Below are 15,337 nucleotides of genomic sequence, written 5' to 3'. Positions count from 1 at the left end.
ATTAGTAAGATTGTACAACAAGGGTATAAAACGAACTCGCTGCGCTCGGACCAATCAATTGCTTCGGATAAAAATGGACATTCATGCCTGAGTTATACACTCTACTTTTCACTTCGATTGTAAGTAAAATATACAAAAATATCCAATATTGTAGGTTTTTTTTAACGTATTTATTCAAGACTAAAGAAAATTGTACTCGGGCCTGTCGGGGGTGCGGGGCACACCGGTCAGGAGCGCACCTGTTTAATACCATTGCCAATGACATAATGGAAAAATATTAACGTAGAAAATGGGGCTTACGTTTATATGGAAAGGGGTCGTCCTCTTTCCTTTTAAAAAGCACAATATTATATTTAGGTAAGGTACGAGTATTACGTTCCATTTTAACTCACGGTTTTTTAATGCCTTATTCAATAACCAACTTAATTTCTTTTGTTACAGCATTCGTGATCTACTTTGCTCTACTTTCTGCCTTTTTCTGGCTCAACGTCATGTGTTTCGATATTTGGTGGACTTTTAGGTAAGTGAAATAAAAAAATTGCCTATTTACACACATCTGCAAAAATGCATACCAAATCCAACTTTATGAATGGAACATCAGGTGATCCGTCTGCTCGTTTGCCTCCTATATCATAAAACAAAAACATTCATAAATCGGCTATGTACGGCAATACCTAACACGCAGCAAAAAACAACAACACCAAAAAACCAAAAACAACAACAACAATAGTAGTTTGAATTAATCACAATGTTTGGAATAAATGACACAACAATGTTAGGTATATTTATGCTTTCTTAGGGTTTTATTACTAAGACTTCGCTGTCCGTTCGTCCGTCCGTCCATATGTCCGTCTGTCACCAGGCTGTATCTCATGAACCGTGATATAGCAAGACACTTGAAATTTTCACAGACGATGTATTTCTGACGTTGCCGCAACAAATACTAAAAATATATATTTAAGTGGGGCTCCCATACAACAAACGTGATTTGTTTGCCGTTTTTTTTTGCGTAATGGTTCGGAACCCTTCGTGCACGAGTCTGACTCGCACGTGGTTAGTTTGGTTTAAATAGGTACAACAAAACTATAACTTGTTTAAAGAACAAATTATACACAAAATCGAGTTATCTACTGTGGTTAGTGGGCGTTAAACCACTAAGGCATTTACCAGCTTCGATATTGTAATATCCTGATCAATTTCTTTTGAGTACTTAGTAATTTGGAAGACCTAGCAATTTTATCATATTTGAGAGTTATAAAACAATTATGTTTGTGTTGTAGGGACAGAAGTCTTAATTTATCTAATTTTAATGGTCATAAACTTGTACAATTAAATAAGTTCGACCAATTATCGCAGTTATCTTAAAAATATATTATGAAACAAACGAACTGATTCACGGAGCCAACACAATACGAGTAGGTACGTGATACTAATTGTTTTTCTTTAAAAGTCTTGCTGCTAAATAGTTACAATACAATATACTTGTCCTAATTAAATTCTAAGAAAAAACAATAGAATTCAATTAGGTTAAAACAGTTAAATTTAAATTAACTTTCATTCTTAGTTAAGGTTACTTACCGACGAAGTAAATAATTACATACAAGTTACTTAAAAGTCTTAATTATTTAAACCAATTTGAATTACCTACTACAGAATTTTTAACACTTCCAAATTGTGACATCTGATAAAAGTACCTAATCTAAAATACAATTTATTCTTGTAGACACACCATTGAACAGTAAAATCAACAGTATTGGAAATATGATTGAATTTATTTGGTTTTGAAATCGAATAAAACAAAAAAAACCGGCCAAATACGAGTCGGACTCGCGCACCGAGGGTTCCGTACTTTTTAGTATTTGTTGTTAATGTCGTTATAGCGGCGACAGAAACACATCATCTGTGAAATTTTCAACTGTCTAGCTATCACGGCTCATGAGATACAGCCTGGTGACAGACAGACAGACGGACAGGGGAGTCTTAGTAATAGGGTCCCGTTTTTACCCTTTGGGTACGGAACCCTAAAGATGCACCTGTTTACTCGTACATGAAGGAATCATTGAAGGAATTGGGTAGGACTATGGGCCTTATGAGGAGAAAACCATTTGATCTTTCAAATTTAAACTGTCGTTAGTCATACTAATGTAAAGCTTTAATCGTTTTCAGTGGCAAACGCGGTCTGTCTTTCGAGAAGCTGTCAATGCACGCGCGTTTCTGTGCGTACGCAGCGTACGCCTTCGGGTTCCCGACCGGCTTGACGATAATCCTAGCGGCGCTTGAGTTCTCCGGGCTACCCTCGCACCCAGCCATGCCCATGTTGAGACAACAGGGATGCTTCCTTCACGGTATGTTTAACTTGTGCAAAATAATTAAATCTTTACAATACTACATAACAGTTACCAAGTCCAGTGAAGATCAATGATTGATTTAATTAGGTAATATTTGGGGACAACCTTACACAGATCGACCTAGCCTCAAATTAGATATAGATTGTACTATGGATACTAGCCCACGAGACGATATAAATGGACGATAGACGGGATTCTAACCCAGGACCTCCAACTTTGTAGGCTACCGACTAGCCTAGGAGGCTGTTATTTTCACTATAGTCTTACGAGTATAATACTGAAGTCTATAAGATGGCAAACTTACTGTTGTTTCTATACAATGTTCCAGGCACAAGTAGATTGCTTTACCTGTACGGCCCCATAATGATCCTTTGCTTGGCGAACATCGTGTTTTTCATACTGACTGCGTGGAAGATCACTCAGATAAAACAACAGACGCAGCAGACCCTCAAGTCCAAGGACAGTGCTACTACGGACCACCACCGGAATGACAGGCAAAGGTACAATTTTTTTTTATGGTCATCTACCTTAACTTACTGAGCTGTGAAAACGTAACCAAATATTAGCTTTGATACCCTAGTGGATATACATATTTACCACCATATTCATTTACATATTTTCTCAAGCATTACCAAAATCTTTTACAGGCTACTTCTCTACGTAAAACTTTTCACCATCATGGGCGTCAGCTGGATCCTGGAGGTCATCAGCGGCGAATACGCACAGACCAACATTGTGTTTCGCATCATCGACGCCTACAACGTCATGATCGGCGTCTTTATCTTCATCATCTTCGTCTGCAAGCGCAAGATCTTCCGCCTCATGAAGAAGAGGTTCGTTTTATGCTTGTTTGGATGTTTTTTATCATATATCTCTATCAGTGTATATTCCGTTCTTATTTTTCTTAAATATATTGTCATTTTGAATTTTTTTTGTCATTTTTTATACCTTTCTATTTCTATATTTCTTGTTTATTCATCTCAAACGACGCTGAATATTGTTTATTTATCGTTTGACATGGTAACGACATGACGTCATCTCCCTTTAATGTAGGGAACGGTGAATCTATCACATTTATTTTTAAAGCTTATGCTTAAGGTAGCGGAAACTTTCTGCTGGTGTCTTTACCGTGTCAGATGAATGCTCATTTGGCTGAAATTGCATAAACATGATCTGTTACATCACCGATCATTATGCTCATTTGTCATTTTGTGTCTAGGTTCAATGAAACATTTCGCATCTCACACAGCGATAGTGGAGACGGGCCGATAGGCCACAGGGACGTGAGGAATTGGAAGGAGTATCAGCAGCAAAGAGGCAGTCTTGATACAGTACGGACCATCTGTTACGACTCTGATAACAGTAGAACTATTAAAACATCCAATATTTAAATAGCTTGATAAACCAAACCGATCAAATTCACCTCTATATGACTAAATGTGGCCAAATGAAAAACGGATATCAAACATAAGAAATGCCCAATGAAATGACAAAATATTAAAATGCTCTAAAATACAAAATCTAGTCAAAAGTAAGTGGTAACACGAAAATTATACTTGAAAGCGGTTCCCGGGCTACAAATAAATGGCTAAGGGTGAGACCGGGACGAACGCTACGATAAAAAATAAAGAGTCAAATTATAAATCAGTTTATTTAAGAATAGTTCCTCTGTATCGGAGTAATGACTGCCTGTACTGTCAAAAAATGGACAAAGTAAAGGTTAAAGGTACAGAGCTTTTTACATAGTCGGTAATTTGGTTTGGAGTGAACTGAGAACTTTTTGTAAACGTGACTAACAATGAGTGTTACTAACAATTACAAAAAAAAAATATGGTAATAAAGGTCAAGGAAACCACATTTGCCAACTCGTTCTGGGTAAAATCCCTGTCAATACCACCACTTGGTTTTAATTCCTTTATATGTATTTACTTACATAAAAAAATGGAGATACTAATTGATAACGGATGTAACACGTACCAATTTAAATAATGTTTTTTCATCAAAACTATTATCAATTAAATAACAACTTACGGCAAAAAAGAAAAAAATACATGGTTGATTGACTTGATAACGGAAAAAATTATGTTTGTTGCCTTAATCTGGTGTTGGTAATAACGTCACGCTTTGTTTGAAATGCACCTCCTATTCTCATATTCACTAATAATGTTTACCATTTTTATTATATATTAAATATACCTAATTCTTTTTATTCACCAACATTCCATGGCTTATACATTGTACTAATTACTTCAATGTAATTTTAAACCATCTTCTATTGGAACCGTTTCATTTTTTTTCCCACATAATTCGCACCTCTTAGCTACCCTAGAGCGTGATGTTTTTTAAGTTAAACAGTCATAGGTACTTATTTTTGGCTAGTCTGTAATACCGTTCATGCCGCCGAAAGCATCAGGGTATGTTTATTAGACAATCATAAATTCCTATATTAATACAATACCTAAATTATTTGTCACAGCTGTAAAATCCCTCTTCAATGGTTTATCCCTAGAATAAAATCTGTTTAAATATGAGCGTGACAAATCCCTAACCAATTTCTCGTGTTCAGGTACAACCAGATGCGCGGGAAACCCATGTCCCGCACACAGACGGAAACCACCTCGACACGCACGCTGTCCACCCGGGATGATATCCGCATGAACTCTCTCAAGAATAACCAGCAAGCTTGAGTTTTCTGAACGGTCTTGATGTGGCGACATTTGCCGAGGTCGAGGTTTGCTCCAGCAGAGTTTCTCAATCCTCAATAATAAAATATAGAGACGTAGAACGATATCCTCGGGTGCCTTTGGTCTGGTGAGCTGATCTATCAGACTTGACATGCTTGTCATGACAGACTATCACCCCACTAGTCGGAATGGTTTTATGTTTTAAATGTTTAAATGTTTTATGTGTTTGTTTTGTGTCTACAATAGTACGAGTACGTATGTTGCACAGCAAATGCAAAGCACCGCATATTATATTGATGAAAACACGAAACAAAATTACAACAGACAGTGCTAATGCAGGGTTTCATTCCTGAAATGATCGCGTGCGCTGGGAAGCCGACCAGTTAACGAATACTACTTATCGAGATCAGTAAAATAAATGTTCGATCATAATTAAAAATATGATCCACAACTTCAAAAGGAAATTAAGTATCAATACCAATGTGCCTTTTGGTTTATTCTGAGTTTTGTCTTCTATTTATTTACACCTTGCCTTAGAACTACAAAAAATACAGTAAAAGACACACCTGAACGAAAAAAATACAGTTAATTTTGGACCATAGTTGGGAGCTTTGGACTATAGTTGCGAGGTTTTAAGGTATAGATAATTCTGTGGTAAATTCTGTACATGATCGTATTTGTTTTTGGTTCAACCGCCAGCTACAGAGCACCAGATGCTTTTGACTGCTGGAACTTATGTAAGGAAAATTGCTGAAGTTAACAATAATATGCTGTTGTTTGAAAAACGCGTTTGTGTATGGAATTTTCCGCAGACTGTTTTAGCCGCATTTACATTACATTGGTTTTAAACACTATCACAATTTAAAATTCTATGAGAAATTACTAAACAAACTAGGTGTTTCGAGTAGATAAATAATTCGATGTTAGTTATAATATTTTGTGGTTATTTATAAATAATGAAGATAAATTGTTGTGTGTATTCAACCAAAGAATGCGAAAATTCAAAATAGCTAGTATCCGAGGCAAAAAAAAATATATATCTTAAAAATAATTATACATACAATTAATTTGCATTATTTAACTAGATTAACGAAACTACACTGCCACATGTTATATTGAATATTTGATACTGTTAAATCTCATATTAAAAGGCGTAGGCGTAGCGCCTAATACCTAAGTATTTTTAAATGTTTGACCTATTGTTTCCTATAAGTCTAAAGCTTAAGTATAATAGTCAGTTTCAGTTTGATCCTGATTTCCTCACGTGTATTTTATTATATTGATCATTGGAAATCTTTTTATTCCTTATAAAAATACTTACATATACCTAAGTACAGATTCAATCACAAACATTTCAGAATGAAATATATTTTAAATGACCCTCCTTCAAAGCATAATAGATGCCAGAGTAAATAAATACATTGGAGAAGCGTTCAGCTCTAAATGCTTACATAAAAGTAACAATCTAAACAATCCACTGTTCACGTTTTACCAAATTGTAATTTTATAGTACATTACGATACAAGTGCGATAAATAGAAAATTAGCAAAGAGTGGCGATAAATTAAAACACGACCGAAGGGGGTGTTATAAGTCGACACGAGTTGCGAATTACCTATTCGCACATGTATCGTACAACGTTTTACAGTACATAAACATAATGAGCTTATTATCGCACTAGTGCGGTAAAGTAGCACCATATTTAGTTCTTTATTGATCTCATTATTTTTAAGAAATATTAACGGAGTGACTTTTTATACTTTTAACGTTTGCAACTAGAACTAAGTATACTACACTATTAAGGTTAATATTTTTGTGTTTATATGCTTATATGCTAAAGAAATGAAATGCACTTTACAACTAAATTAGGATTTAATACTATTTTTATATGCAATAAATCGATGTATTAAAAATGTACTGAAATATTTTATCTACCTCATTGCTACTCAATAAGTGTACCTATTTGGTGTGTAGGTATGTACAATAATTCGTACTAAACTATACTGTCTCTATGCTATGATTGTATTAAAAGAATATATATTATATTGAATTTTTATGTAATCTTTAAATGTATCACTGAGACTAGTTTAGGTACACTTAAAATTTGTAATAAATGGTACAAATAATTCTAAATTTGTCTTATTTTTACACCCTAATGTACTCAAGCAAGGCACACTTGTTGTCCCTTTCTATCGAGTAAGTGTGAAATGGGAGTGAAATCTTGTTTATTTCTATTTTTTTATTAATTAAGTAAGTATAGAATGTTTCGATACATCAATCGTATGATTCACGTTTTTGATGTATGTACTATACATAGGTAGATTTTTTACACTTCTGACAAAAATGCGTAGCTATACATTCATAAAATCCATCCTGTATACTATACGTATATGAGTATACCTGTATACTCATTGGGGGTGAGAATGGGGTGGAAGTTTGTATGGGTAATCTATAAACAACAGTTTGGCCTAAAAAATAAGCTACCCAAATTACTACTTCCACGCAGACGAAGTCGCGGGCAAAAGCTAGTTTTTTACAAAGTCAATGTTTCATTTTTCAAATTTAAAAATTCAAATTATAATCCTTCGGGATCTTGGTTGTCAGGAGTGGACCAGGAGCGAACGACCGCATTTATTAAAAAAAAATTACGCGTCGACTTGAAAACCTCCTCCGTTTTTTTCGGTTAAAAAAGACAATAATTAACATTATTTCCATTATCAAAGTTAATTATTTGTTTGTGTAGTTAAACCTACCTTTTCTCGAATCGCTTTGTCGTTTTTTAAACCCTCATAACTATTTGGATTATACGGTTTGGATTATACCAGATAAACAAAATTCTCTAAACCACAAACGATCATTGTTATAATATATTAATGTGGTCATAAAAACCAATATATTTTGTGCAATTAATATGGAACTAAGTAGGTATATATTAACCCTTTTCTTATTGTTCATACAAACCATGTAATTACTGCTCAAAAGAAAACTAAGAATTTTGAACGTTACGCGATAAGCACAACGTGAAAACAGGATGTTTGGTGCCTCGTCGTTTGCCAAATTTAAATGTCAGATAGGTTAGATCGTTAGCCATTTTTCTGACCTTCAAAAAATCTTGTGACCGGAGATAAGTATTATTGGACTTTTTAAAATTTTGATAAGTCGAACTTACCCGTTTCAACTTGAATTAAAAAAAGTGGAAGTGGTAGGGCCTATATCTTAATTGTAATGTGTAGATGAGTAAATTTGGTTACATCCTCTAAGAGTAAATCTTTAGTACGTTCAATATTAATTTACAGAAATCCGTGGACATGAGATTTTTCGGTGACCGGAAAAGATAGCAAATTCCTAACCTATCTTACATTTTACACATCCTGTATTTTCACAAAACATCCTGTATTTTCACAAAACATCCTGTATATTATTTTATTAACAGTAAAACAAGGCTTTGGTTGTTATTAAGGCTTATAAAAATTACATAAGTAGTCAAATTATCTCACATATTTCAATAAACATGAAATTACTTTTTCCCCTCACTAGCTCGGAAAGCCGTCTTTTATCCTTTAAAACAAGCGGGGAAAAACGCATTTTATCCAATAGTGGGGAAAGTAATTTGACCTTGGATGGAGCGTGTTTAAGTAGCTTGACAGATAACAAAACGTAAAACGCTCATAATAATGGTTCGTTCCATAATAATTATCATTAAATAAATGGTTTGAGAATCTAATAAAAATACCAGATTTAGCTTTATTTAATGATTTTAAGTCATAAACTTTAAAATTCCATAATAAACATTTGTTTTTTAATAATTATGTTAAATATAATTCTGAACGCACAAGTCGCTGCAATTTCAAAACGCATCATTGACATTTCATACGTCAGAAATGTCAACATTGTCAACAAAAATATTACTTAAAAACTTCTCACGTAAAAGTACAGAATTTCCAGTTTTTTGTTATAATATCGTAAAAAAATGAGTGATTCCAGTGATGAAGATGATCTAACGCCTGTGGATGTTGCACTTTCCTCGGTATAGTGAGGGGAAAAGTTTTGTGTTACACACGGGTGCAAATGTATTTTACTTCTCGTGTGTTAAAACACTCGCTACGCTCAGGATTCTATTTTAGAATCACTCGCTTCGCTCGTGGTTCAACTATAGAATCCTTTCGCTTGCTCGTGTTTCAATTCCACACTCGAGGGTAAAATACAACTTTGCACCCTTGTATAACAAATAACTATTCCTGTACTTAATGACAAAAATTATTAGTTTATTAATTATAATTAGTAGATTGTGTCACAAGGGAGCAAAATGACATATTTACGGCGAGGGCGTACAATTGAATCCTAAAAGAAGCGAAGGATTCTATAATAGAATCCTGAGCGTAGCGAGGGATTCTAACATAGAATCCTGAGCGTAGTGAGGGATTCAAGTGTTAACGCCTAAGGTGAAAATTATTTTGCTACCATGTGACACGTACTGCTTTTCACATCACCTATGAGGAAATTACATACATATATTAGGTTTCAAAACATTATTATTTTAAGCAAAGATCGATACGGACAAAGTGCCAAAAATATGTATACACGACCTTAGTATAAATTTAATTAAATTAAATAATCATTTATTTTCAGGCATGGCCCATAGAAGTGTATAGGTACATACTTCTGGCACTTTGTCCGTATCGATATTTTCAGACGTGACTGTACTGACAAATTAAAAGTACCTAATATATAATTATGTACCTAATATATTTTCAAAGACAGCAGCAAACACCTAAAATGATACAATGAAAATCAGGTACATTATTTTTGTAGATTTTTCTGGTAACAAATTAGCTCTTACCCCTTTGAACCGAATCTTCGGAAGAACACTATGAAGACTGATATCACTTATATTTATTATTATAAAGTTATTGATTTAAACTAAGTATTTACAAATTTATACACAATACAAAACCGCATAATTATGCTTTGTGAAATATTTGTACAAAACTTTTTAAATATAAACTTTTTAAATTGCATAGACAAGTATGGCTGCGTTTAAGGAGACCTAAAATGTCAAAATAAAAATAAAATTATTAAACTAATGTTTTTTACGTTTCTTTGTAAATATTACGCTAATTAATTAATTTACTTAATTAAAATATGCTATTAATTAATTTAAAATACCCTAATTACATTTATTGTTTACAATTAACAAAATATTATTTAAGTTAGAAAAATTGTATGCACGTAATCGATTATAAAGAAATTGTAATCGATTATATGCATACTAATTTCATATGTCTTTGTGTCAATATTTCATACTGGCAACAAAATGTCCTTGAACAGAAAAGTGCCACTTTGATCCCTCCTAGCAGGGAAGAAAAGTTCCCTTTTCGAATAGGTGATGTGAAAAATTATTTTCTTTTGAGTAGTATAAAATTTAATATAGTCTCCATGGGCTAACCCAAGCGACCAGGCGCTCGTACTAGTTAACGCCTCTGCCGCTAGATGCCGCTAAGCTCATTAGCGCTATTGTCGCGCGGCACCGGCGGCACACCGCGCTAAGCTGCGGCCACCTGCGGCCCCCAGTCGCGCATGCCACACGCTGCCGCACCCAGTTTCCGAGCGGCGTGCGCCATTTTAGGTTATTATCACAAATTCTTTTTACCGCGAGTCTGCAATAATATGGAATGGACGAACGAAAAATTACTAAACTTCATCAACGACTACAGAAAATGCAAAGTACTATGGGATATAAGGAACCCCAACTATAAACACAACAGCAAGAAACGTAAAATCCTTATCGCTTTCGGACAGAAGTACGGTATGGATGAGGGCAGTGTAAGGAAGAAAATAAAGAATTTACGGAGCGCGTTTCACAGGGAACACCATCGATTGACGAGTAAGATGAAGGATGATCATGAAAGCGATGACGTTAGAAAATGGTTTGCGTATGACGCCTTGAAGTTTATACTACATGTAACGGGACCTTACATGTCTAAAGTAAGTATTATTAAAACATATTGGTACTTACACATTTTAAATTACTTTTCCCCTCACTAGCTCGGAAAGCCGTCTTTTATCCTTTAAAACAAGCGGGGAAAAACGCATTTTATCCACTAGTGGGGAAAGTAATTTGACCTTGAATGGAGCGTGTTTAAGTAGCTTGACAGATAACAAAACGTAAAACGCTCATAATAATGGTTCGTTCGATATTAATTATCATTAAATAAATGGTTTGAGAATCTAATAAAAAATACCAAATTTAGCTTTTTTTAATAATTTTAACCCTTAAAATTCCATAAGAAACGTTAGATTTTTTATAATGATGTTAAATATAATTCTGAACGCACAAGTTAAGTCGATGCAATTTCAAAACGCATCGTTGACATTTCATACGTCAGGTCAGAACAGAAATGTCAACATTGTCAACAAATTTTTTACTTAAAAACAATTCTCACCGACTCACGTAAAAATCAGAATTTCCAGTGTTTTCCGTTATAATATCGTACAAAATAAGTGATTCCAGTGATGAAGATGATCTAACGCCTGTGGATGTTGCACTTTCCTCGCTATAGTGAGAGGAAAAGTTTTGTGTTACACACGGGTGCAAATGTATTTTACTTCTCGTGTGTTGAAACACTTGCTACGCTCAGGATTCTATTTTAGAACCACTCGCTTCGCTCGTGGTTCCACTATAGAATCCTTTCGCTTGCTCGTGTTTCAATTCCACACTCGCGGGTAAAATACAACTTTGCACCCTTGTATAACAAATAACTATTTTACTATAGTTTGTCAAAGGACTGTCTCATTTCAAACATAGAGAGAATCGTACTATATTTGTCTTATACTAGTACCCAAAAGAAAAGGATGAGTACCTATAGTTTTTTTTTGTTCTTATTTACTGCCAATTTGGTTGGACCAACTATAACTTGTGTTTATTTACATTGTTTGAATTTCTATCTGTGCACTATCATTTAAAACACGACTTTAATATCATTACATTAAGGTAGAAAATCGAATGTCTAAAACGAGTCAATCACATGTGATTAATACGTAGCATGCGTAATTGCGTATGTATTAACCCTTAAATGCATAATGATGTATATATGCATCGTATATTTGATGGTCCGTGGCTCAATATGCAGCTATCCAAAATCACATTTATTACTTTTATACAGCATGACACATCTATTTCAATTTATTAAAAAGTTATACAAAAAATCATGCATTTAAGGGTTAATGTTGTATAGTATGAATTTTCTCAAATGATATTTTCGCCTAAGAACCTAATCTGTTAAACAAAGGTCATTGTTTCTTTTATGCTAGCGGTGGGCTACCGTGTCTGAGCGCGTGCTAAAGCAACAATGTCGTTTAAATATCGTGTTGGTTTTAAGGTTCAAATATATGTAATAATATGAGCATTCGCATATATTAAGGTGGTCGATGGTCTTACATTACCAAAACACGTTACATGTACTTAAATTTGAACCTTAAAACCACCAAGATACAGCCGCTTTTTAAACGACATTGTTGCTTTGGCACGCGCTCAGACACGTTAGCCCACCACTCGCACAAAACAAACAATGGCTTTTGTTTAACAGATATATACAGTAGTATGAAAAAGCATTAGTAAGTGTTAAGCGGACGAGGTGTTTAAAATGAGCCAAACACAACTTTATTGTTGAGAAAACAAGATCGTGTGCAGATTTTGAATACCCGACTCCTTAAGGATGGTAATGGTATTCCATCTGTCCAATGTCATTGCGTCTCACTCTATCTTTAAGCAAAATGTGAAACGCAAATACATATTGGACCTAAATATTGGACAGATGGAATACCATCCTAAGCTATATGTGTTGTTATAATATACTAGCTTTTGCCCGCGACTTCGTCTGCGTGGTTAGCTTATTTTTTATCCAATCTGCTTTTTATCGATTTCCCATACCAACTTCCATCCCCCTTTTCACCCCCTTAAAGGATGATTTCTAAGATAAAAACTACCCTATGTCCTTCCTCAGGACTCAAACTATCTCTATACTAAATTTCAAGTAAATCGGTTCAGCGGTTTAAGCGTGAAGAAGACAGACAGACAGACACACTTTCGCATTTATAATACCTATATTAGTATGTGTATATATTATCTAAGTCATATTATTATCATGATAACACCAATCCTTGTGTTTATTTGTGGTTTGTTTCCACTTGGCTTGTAAATAAATAGTCTTTTCAAACCGCAGTGTGCCTAACACAGTATTATGTCATGTGGTTGTTGCCGATATTGGCTATGTGCATAAATATGGCGACTTGGCGACACATGGCAACTTTATATAATTATACGAGTATATGTGTATATATATATATGGGTGACGATCAATTATTTGAGAGTTGATCGTTGATATTAGAGAGCATCTACATTTTAGCACACGACAGTACCTATTTACCTACACGTTATTGCAGTGTCTCTACCTTTAATTTTCCACCATGCATTTTGCTCAAAACCACTTTAAATAATTTTGGTAAATTACAATTTAAAATGAAGATAGATCGTTGTCGCCAGGGAAGATATAGGTACTTACCCCCACATGACAAAAAATCCTTTTTGATGTTTGGGCTATCAAAATGGACATTTTCTATTACGTACTATTTATTAATCTGTGGAACATAATATTCACAATATAACTATGCCTACCTATTAAAGTTTCGCAAGTAATGTAGGTATAGTCACTAGCAACTAAAGTGGTTGTTAAATTTTATACAAGTAAGATTCGGCCAGTGAGACGCATTTGCTTAGAGAAGACCACTGATTACCAGTCTGCCGGACGATATCGGCCTGACAGTTTGTTTGGAACGGTAAAATTTTTGTTCTAACTGACAGGATGATATCGTCCGGCGGAATGATAGTCAGTGGGCCCCTTTATATCTGATTTTTATTTACAGAGAGAAGAACTATCAAACTCTGCAGAAGAATCATTTCAAGAAGAAGATTACGAAAACGATCAGGAACCTTTTGATATAAGCACTCAATACATTCAACTAATGGACGAATCACCAGAAAGAGCTAAGAGTCCAGACAAACAAAAGTACCAAAACTCTTTAATAACAAGTAACGAGGAAGATGAATACGATCTTTTTGGCCGCTCTATGACCATGCAGTTGAGAAAAATGCCAGAACTAGTAGCGTTAGACTTGATGCAGAAAATGCAACTCATGGTGTTTAACGCGAAAAAACAGCTAAACAAAGCGAAGAACAAGACAAAAGTGAAAATACCTCAGCCGGTGTCGCACAGTGTCCCGTCTACAAGCAAGAGAATTCGTTCACCGTCCCCTATGTCACATAAGTCGTCCCCTCGGTCGTCACCCATGTACAAGTTTCAAACTGTTAGCCCTGATGATACTTGTGTGGAAGACAATACCGATAAAGATTTCTACGAGTATATGATCACTGTAGAAGATGATAAACAGGATATTGAAGGAATAAATAAAAATGCAAGCTGCAACGATTTGAAGAAACAGTTGAAAAGGAAAAGCTTTAAGTCGATTGATCCCCTAGAAGTAAAACGTATTAAACATTAATAAAATTTTGAGCATTATATGAATCATGTTCTTTGACCTGTTACAGTTAAATACTACATCACTATAGGTCATCATCATATATTTAAGAGTAAGACTTGTCGGTGGAGCAATTACCATGTTTGGCGGTCCCCTGCCTTCTCTTTGACAGCCTGATACGACACGACGTTGAGTTTTTCCTCTATTTGTTGCATGTATGCTCCCTCGGTCTTCCCTTCTTCCACGGATCAGTTGCACCAAGTTGCACAGAAAAGAAAACCAACGAAGAGGTTTTACGTATAGTAGGAGAGAAGAAGAGTTTGTTAAGAACTATAGATAATAAAGAGGAAAGATGCTTGGGCACCTGATACGACACGACGAATTTATCAAAAACATCATAGAAAGGAAAGTTGAATCACTATAAGTACGAAATAAATTTTATTTAGGAATCTTTCGCTTCGGTTATTTCACATACCTAAACGTCCCTTTGAGGAAAAACTGCATAAGTATCTTTGTCATATAAACTTCTGTTGCATAATGGTTTTATTATTTTAGGGTAAACTCGCATTATTTGGTGACACGCCTAATTCGGTAATACAAGTGCAAAGCTAGTAGCAAGCTTTCTTGGGTGTCATGCTTCAAAACTTGTATCACCGAATTAGGCATGTCACCAAATAATGCGAGTTTACTCTAGATATATAAATAATAATCTGAATCTGAATATATACGCTATACAGGCTGAACCTAAAAAGCCACGACTGCGCCTAATCGA

At 34.7% G+C, this 15,337-nt stretch overlaps 2 protein-coding genes across 5 annotated transcripts in view; both read left to right on the top strand.

Annotated features, from left to right (window-relative positions):
- The window catches only part of LOC134746228 (G-protein coupled receptor Mth2-like), a 30,817-nt gene extending 25,588 nt beyond the window's left edge, over positions 1–5,229 (top strand). Inside the window, exons 4-9 of one of the 4 annotated variants that reach the window (XR_010128221.1) lie at positions 442–520; positions 2,167–2,345; positions 2,677–2,848; positions 2,996–3,181; positions 3,568–4,074; positions 4,915–5,051. Coding sequence is in view for 3 of the 4 variants with exons in the window: in XM_063680556.1 (XP_063536626.1) it covers positions 442–520; positions 2,167–2,345; positions 2,677–2,848; positions 2,996–3,181; positions 3,568–3,679; positions 4,915–4,995 (809 nt within the window). In the remaining variant the exon portion in view is untranslated. Of the gene's footprint in view, positions 1–441; positions 521–2,166; positions 2,346–2,676; positions 2,849–2,995; positions 3,182–3,567; positions 4,075–4,914 lie in introns of all 4 variants that reach the window. The other 3 variants (XM_063680556.1, XM_063680555.1, XM_063680557.1) reach the window with 3 other exon arrangements.
- A 5,353-nt stretch (positions 5,230–10,582) lies between these two features.
- On the top strand, positions 10,583–14,996 carry LOC134746231 (uncharacterized). The gene is made up of 2 exons (XM_063680559.1): positions 10,583–11,016; positions 13,954–14,996. The coding sequence occupies exons 1-2, from the start codon at positions 10,609–10,611 to the stop codon at positions 14,587–14,589; spliced, it is 1,044 nt and encodes a 347-aa protein (XP_063536629.1). The 5' UTR covers positions 10,583–10,608; the 3' UTR covers positions 14,590–14,996.
- The last annotated feature ends 341 nt before the right edge of the window (positions 14,997–15,337 follow it).

This window comes from Cydia strobilella, chromosome 12 (assembly GCF_947568885.1).
Source record: "Cydia strobilella chromosome 12, ilCydStro3.1, whole genome shotgun sequence".
NCBI classification, from domain to species: domain Eukaryota; kingdom Metazoa; phylum Arthropoda; class Insecta; order Lepidoptera; family Tortricidae; genus Cydia; species Cydia strobilella.
Note: the sequence above shows the minus strand (reverse complement) of the source record. Positions and strands in the feature narration are given on the sequence as shown.